Source organism: Penaeus vannamei, chromosome 7 (genome assembly GCF_042767895.1).
Source record: "Penaeus vannamei isolate JL-2024 chromosome 7, ASM4276789v1, whole genome shotgun sequence".
Lineage (NCBI taxonomy): Eukaryota > Metazoa > Arthropoda > Malacostraca > Decapoda > Penaeidae > Penaeus > Penaeus vannamei.
The window spans coordinates 30,418,824-30,426,323 of record NC_091555.1 but is presented as its reverse complement, the minus strand read 5'-3'; the positions used below and the strand labels follow the sequence as shown (position 1 = coordinate 30,426,323).

General features: G+C 31.9%; 2 protein-coding genes across 10 annotated transcripts in view; one reads left to right on the top strand and one right to left on the bottom strand.

Moving 5' to 3' along the window:
- Positions 1–5,002, top strand: part of Sulf1 (Extracellular sulfatase Sulf1) — a 237,924-nt gene extending 232,922 nt beyond the window's left edge. For all 9 annotated transcript variants that reach the window (XM_070123682.1, XM_070123677.1, XM_070123685.1 and 6 more), the window contains 2 exons: positions 885–1,059; positions 1,185–5,002. In XM_070123682.1, coding sequence (XP_069979783.1) covers positions 885–1,059; positions 1,185–1,360 — 351 coding nt within the window. In that variant the 3' untranslated portion in view covers positions 1,361–5,002. The remainder of the gene's footprint in view (positions 1–884; positions 1,060–1,184) is intronic.
- A 110-nt stretch (positions 5,003–5,112) lies between these two features.
- The window catches only part of PPP1R15 (Protein phosphatase 1 regulatory subunit 15), a gene marked incomplete at its 5' end in the record, with an annotated part of 3,324 nt that continues 936 nt past the window's right edge, over positions 5,113–7,500 (bottom strand). The window contains 1 exon segment of the mRNA XM_027383221.2: positions 5,113–7,500. This exon segment is cut by the window's right edge and continues 471 nt beyond it. Within this exon segment, the coding sequence (XP_027239022.2) occupies positions 6,068–7,500 (1,433 nt within the window).

Genomic DNA, 7,500 nt, shown 5'->3' with positions numbered 1-7,500 from the left:
CAATTTTGTTACAAAAGATGTGTAATGTTGATTCAGTGAAATCTTAAGAAAAGGCATATTATACTCCTAGTCCATTGGAACCAGGGTGCCTTGCTGCCCACACATGGGCCAAAATCTGGGCATTGTTATACAGTGTCAAGTCTCCTTGCCTCCTCTTTGAAATATTATAAAATTATTCTGCTTAATATAATATAATACAGTATTTATCACTATTTGTCACTTGATATGCTGTCTAAAGATGGTAATAGACTGTTTTCCTTGCACTTACTCCATATCATCTCTGTAGGGAGGTTATAACTCTGTGCAGTAACAATAACTATATATAAGATTTTATTTCATTTTTTTGGTAATATTACCGTGTGCCTACATCATGATGGGTGAGAATAGGATCCTGATCATAAAAATAGTGTTCCCCCTAGAGCCATATGACAGTCATGGTTTACAGATGATACATTCCACACATGTTTACCAACAAAAATAATGCTAGAATCCCTTCCTCTTAGTCCATAGAGTCTCATTATCCTCTAAGAGCTTTGTGCTCTTGTGGTGAGTCCTTCCTGTCATCCCGACCTTCAGACAAATTTTTCATGAAATTCCTGTCATCTTGACTCTCAGCCAGATGACGTGGTGATCACATCACCCAGATCCTATAATTTAATATGTATTTGCAGATTTTCATATTGTATTTTTTTAAAGAATGCTCCTTGTACTAATTCTGCAATCATTTTTTCCTACTAGATTGTATGGACACCTAACCCTAAACACATGCATATAGATGCACATTGTACATGAGCACACACTTATATACTCCCACATATGGAGACCACCATCACATATCATATGAATCTTATCTGAGTATTAAATTTTAGTATTAAATATTACAGGCAAGTGTTAACAGCTTTGAAGATCCCCAAAGACTTGAGCAAAGTGATGACCATTCTCTTATGAACAATGTTGTTGGTCCAGTAAGAAAACTATCAAAAGCAGAACGCTTACTTCAGCGAAAGGAGAGACGCAGACAACGAAAATTACAGAAAAAATTAAGACGCAAATATTCAGGTAATTTTTTTTGGTAATAACAGGTAATGTGGCTGTTCTCTTTATTACCATATTCTGTGAAGTTTTATTGCTAATGATGATATGAAATATTATGTAAATTAATGATTAACAATTTTCTTTCCTAGGAAACCAGTTATATGGACCTAGGAGTAGACATGTCCTGGATTCCATGGGATCAAGGAAACACAAAGTACGTTTGCCAAGAAAGAGTCGTCTGGGAAAGGAACAAAGAAGGCAGAAAAGAAGAGAGCGAAGGAGAAAGAAGAAATCAAGAAAAGAAAGACTTTTATCGAGTGGATAGTGACTAAGAATATTTCTCTATTAATTTTATCCAATATTAACATGATTCATCACAAAAGTTGATGGTTTATTTTAAGTGAAGTAGACTAGTTTAGTATTTTATATTTGTTATGTAGCTGCAACATAGACTTAATATGAAATGACATATTATCACTAAATAGGATTATTACACATTAGGAAGAAATAGACAGCACTAGAATTTTGTCTGTGTCTATTACAGCTAGATAATGAATTATCATATATCAAGAAAACATAGAATATCTAACTCAAGATATACTGAACTGAAAAATGGAAGTAAATACAGAATTTAGGACATCTCTTGTTGTAATGATATTGACATATTGATTCAGAAATTTAGAAAAGTACTTAGGATTTTTGTGCATTGAAAAAGGCTACCCTGTTTGGCATCATACTACATGGAGGAAGCCAGGAACCGGAGGTAGCACTGTAGTAGTATTCATTATACTCGTTAGATGTGTTCATGTATTATAAGTATATAGTCATAGAGGCTTTTAAGTATAGGATTACAATTATTTATATGTGAATATTATTTTTATGGACTCAGAAGGCTTTTAATTAGCTGAATAATTTAAACATTCTTTATTTTCCATCATTCTCAGAACTTGATAAGACACTACTTTTACCTTAAGTACTCATAGTTCACATTACCCACCTGTGCTTTCATGCCCCAAGCTAATCCCTGAGAAGTAAAGGGTTTTAATGCCTAAAGCTGCTTGTAGGCCAGTAGAAAGTTATGATAAAAGATATATAAAATCAAATGTTGTGTTATCTATATGTAATTTTGAAAGCTTAAGTATAATGATCAATAAAACACTAATTTAAATTGTTAAGTTAAGCACTTACATTGGACTTCAAAGGAATTAAAATACCTTCAATAGATAATGGAAAGATTAGATTAGTTACATTGGAACTGAAAATATCCATTAAAAAAATCACATTATCAAATTTTAAAAAGAGCAGTATGATCTCAAGTTATATGTTTCCACACACAGTACATCAACTGATATCAGCTAATACATGTACACACAGAATCAAAGATACAAAACACAGCCTAGGTTATTAGCATGACTGCTATAATCATTGTCATTAGTGTCATATTACTGTTATTATTATCATGTGTGGTCACTGTTAGTATTGTTTTCATTATATTAGCATTGTTAGTATTCATATGATTTATTATCCTTATATTTTTTCTTATAATTATTCCTCCCTTTATCAGAGAAGTAACATATATCATCATTTTCTACTGGCTCACAGATCAGCTGTTCAGTAATAATCCTGGTGCTTTTAGCCATCTGGCACTTTGTAAGTTATTGTAAAGCTTATAATTTTTTCCAATACTTTAAGTGAAATTATTATATCCATTCATGTACCCCATCAAGCAAAATTAAATTATAATAAGCTATTTTTAGCCTTTTGTATTTAGTAGTTTTTGTTACCATTCTGTGATAAACCATTCAAATCTCTTCACATCTTAATATTTATTTGTTTAATCATATATGGTTGAAAATGTAAAGTCTAGTGTACAAGTCCAATGCTAGAAGTAACTGATAATTAGTAAAGTTTATTATTTTTCAAGCAAAAGTATATGGTAGGTCATATTCTTTGCTACTGTTGTGTAATACTTATGAACATGAATTTTATGACAATTTTTTTTTTCTGTATCACCAACTGTCAAGTTCTTTTTACCCTGACATTGTTAGATGTGTTGTGCTTTGCTTTTACAATATATGAAATTTATCTCTTGAAATATAATCTAAATTTGAAAGAATTTTACTCAAAAGAGAGTATCTGTATTTCCTGAGAAGAATGTTACTTTGCCAATCAAATATCAAGTATTATAATTAATATTGTGATTATTGTCTGAACTAATGGTGTTCCCAGGTCTGAAATATACTATATTCATACACTTTGGTATCTTGTTTATAATATGAACATGAGTATTAAAACTCATAATTTGTCAGACCTTTAAAAGAAATTTGGCTGCACCTCTTTGTCAGATCAAAGGATCAATCACAGATATTACAATTAATGAAGAGTTTTACGATTGTTCTTTGTATTAGGTAAGAGATTGTAAGAATAAAATTCGAAACTGCTTTAATTAATTCGTAAATAATTACAGAATTATACTCGTAAATTACCATTGTTACTTTGCTGTTTTTTTTCATATTCCCTGAACCCTGGTCAGGTTTGCTGAGCAAGTATCACATTATGCTGGAATGTGCTGATTTTAGATCCCCTGCTCCTGTAATTGTACTAACTGGATTACACTAGATGTCAAATATAGAGAATTAAAACACACTGTTGGTATATTTCAATATTGGAATCTTGGTTGAGGAAGTGGCTGCTAATTGCCTTTGACCTTGCTTACTTGAAAGTAGAATATATAAAAAATATTTGTTCTCAAAATAAATTGTCTGTTAATTACATACATCATCAAGACAGCTAATGCCTTGATATTCATATTTGGAACTATTGCAGTCTTTAATTTGTTATATCATTCCTAATTGATATAGTGATAGTTAATGATATTATTGTATTTTTATGCATTATTAAGGAATATTAAAATAATCAAAGCCCATTCAGCTATCTTATGAGTTTCGTAGTACCATTTGATTACCAGTAACATAGATGGAACATACAAAATGTCTATATTATCCCAAAATTTCAGCACAGTGTGATTGCTCTAAATGGATTGACTGTGCACATTGCCAACACAGATGCAGGTAATTCCTATGGGTATATCTGTAGCTAGCACTGTGACATATCAGGGGTATTAAACTGTGCTGTTTAGAACAATATTATATCCTGATAACAAAGAAAGTAGTAATATAACAAACTGCAGCTAAATAAGAGTATTAAATATTGAATTACTCTTAAATTTAATAGTAGCTGATTTGTGATTGTCAAGTTAGACCTATTTCTGACCAAAAGTATTTGAATAGTATTTTCTGTTTCTTTCTCTTGAAGACTGCACACATCTACAGTTGACAATCTGACATGGTTCAGAAGGATGACAACAAAGAAATGGAAAACAATTCACATAGCTAAGAGCAAAGTTATTTTTAAAGTACATTCATTAGTTATAAGTATTACACATTATTTTTTGCTGATGTGCCATTTGTGTATAATAATTTGTCAAAAGCAGGTTGTTTCATGTTATTGTTGGTGCTTGTCAGAGGCTTGTCTTCATAGTTCACCAATAGAATAATAATGTTACAATACACATTCATGAATTATTTTGGTTTGCATAAACAAATACATTAGTTTATATCTAATTTGTAAATAAGTTCTGTATATATCTGTAATAGAAAATGCAGTTTAAGTATTTGTCTACATTAAAAATTCAATATGTATAGAGAATGTAATTTGATCTAAAATCTTATTTTGGTTTAACTTTGGGTTTTAGTAATCATTAATGCTGCATTTATCAGAACTGACACAAGTCTTTGGCAATGTAATTCCTAAGAAAATGCTTTCACCTGTGAGAGTTTCAGAGGTTTGCCTTGAATGCATGACAAATACCTCCTCAAGGATTGTACAATATTAGGTTACTGTAATCATACTCGTTAATGATGTACCTTTTTTGAAATAAAATTCATGTAATGATACACATTATAAACATTATTATTATTTAAAAGTAACAACCTTTTCATTTTAATTGAAAAGCATGTAGATACTATTGGCAGACTTATTGGGAAAAAAGTAAGGACTTCAATAAAAGACATCATCATAAACAGATATATATATATATTTAACATGATTTATAAAGTATTTTGAAGAATATAAAATTGTAACTACTCTCATACACAGTTATTGAATCCTTCCTGAGAGCATAATTGTATAAACAAGATGAATATATCAGCCAAGCAAAAAGGATGTAGAAGGCTTTGTCTGGAGTCAGTGCACTAAATATCAAATAGTACAATGGGTCCTGATCATACACATAAAACCCAAGTGTTTAAACTGCTGTCCTAAAGTGCTCCAACAGTATTAGAATTCCTAATAATCTATATGTATTGAATATGTATCCTTTCCAGTTTTAATAAAAATGTATGACAAAAAAATTTAAATAATGTGGGGAAAAGTTTCAAAGTAGACAGTATCATAGCACCATCCATATCTATTTTGTTTACTTAGACAAAGTATCCCAAGGTAATCTGGCCAACTTTAACATAACTGACAATAATATAATAAATACATAACTTGCCATTTACTACAAAAGTAATACTTACAAAGAGTAAAAAATTACTCCTTCAAAATCCTCATTGGAAAATGAAAGTGAATACAAGAGAATACATCAAACAAAGAATATTTACATGCATGTGTACATCAATAATGTTCACATGCACAATTTTAATGAGGAAATCACTTGCCATTTAAAAAATCTGATCAAGCTTCTTATAGATACTAATCATAGAAATCAATAGTTTTGCATGAATAAACCCCTTTATCTGGACTAGTTGACAAAAATAACTCCTAACTTATGAAGCCATCTTTAAAAGCACCTGCTTTTTTAAACTATAAAATATGGAAAAAAAATTAATACAAAGTCTCTGTTCAATTATATACAAAGGAAATTTTCAAACAAAACTAATTTATAATGCTTATCTCCTAACAAACACAAACAACTTCATCCTTTTGCTAAGCCTTCATTAAATAAAGTTGGACTAGATAAAAGGTACTGTTAGCTAGAGGAATCCCCATAAAGCTTTTGGTAGACTTCCTGTCGGTGTCCTTCTTGCAACACCCTTGAAATGACAGGTTCTAAATCTGCTATGTGACGACTGAAACGTGCTGCATCTCGAGCATACTGTTCCCATGGTCCTCTTCTAGCCTGCTGGTAGGCATGTGCCCAAGTGACCATAGGATGCACTTTTACTGCTCCAAAATACACACGTTTTTTGGTCTTTGTGGAAATGTTCTTCTCAACTTCTTCATTCCAATGTCTATTCACATCAGCTAAATTACAGCTAAACGCATCCTCCTCTTCATCCAAAATATCACAGTTTTTCTCTGTATTCAAGCTTGATCCTTGGTCAGTGTTCTTTCTTTCACTATTAAGGCTGGAAGAGGACCCTTTACAGGTTATTGGAATAGTAAGTCCAAGACCAAATGTTTCCCAACTATCATCTAGACCATTGCTATCATTTTGTACTTCATCCCAGTCACTATCTGAATCATCCCATTCTTCATCAGATTCTTCACTTTTACAGTCATTGAGACCTAAGATATGGGCAAGAACACTGTTTGACAACTTTGTATTGTCAATGCACTTTGGTTGGCAATTTTCACTAATAATACAAACATTATTCATTGAATTATTTTTGTCAACTTCATCTTCGAACTCGATGTTGATACTATCTACACTTGTCACACTAGACTCACTAGTACTGCGTATTCGGCTATTACCAGAACTGCACTCACTGTTGCTGCGCTGTGTTCTTGGGCTTCTTGATTCTGGAGCACACATATCCTTTACCTTTTCCCAAGACTGTGAACCACAAGGAGTCAATATGTTTCCATGGCATATTCTTTGAGGAAAACTATCACTGCATGGAGAACCAAAACTACTTTCACTGGCTAAAGAACCACAATCACTACTTTCAGCATGAGCCAATGCTTTTAACTCATTTAAGAATTTTCTGCTATCTTTCTTCTGAACTTTGTTAGCAGTTTTAAATGGAAGTGTATGTACACTTTTTTCCATTAATGGTGCTGCTTTTTCTTTTGGGTACTTCTTATCTTTTAAGAAAATTTTGGGAAGTGGCTGATCAACTCCTGCAGATTTTGTCTTTTCATTAGGAGATTTTGCTCTTGGTGGTTCTGGTGAGCTTAAAACTTTCTTGGCCACAACAGCATAACTAACCGGAGTACTTCCAGAATGTATATTTTCTACTGATGAAGACTGGTTGGTGTTACTATCAGATTTTATCACAGACTTACCATATTGAGACTTTTCTGTAAAATTTATTTGGTCAACCAGCTGTTTGGGGGATTCTGAAGACATTGAACAAGCCTTAACACTTCCACCATCATTACGAATAGCAGCAATTTCATTTTCTGTTATTTCACAAAATTCTTGACACACAATAGAATCAAGAGAGGTTTTAGTTGAAG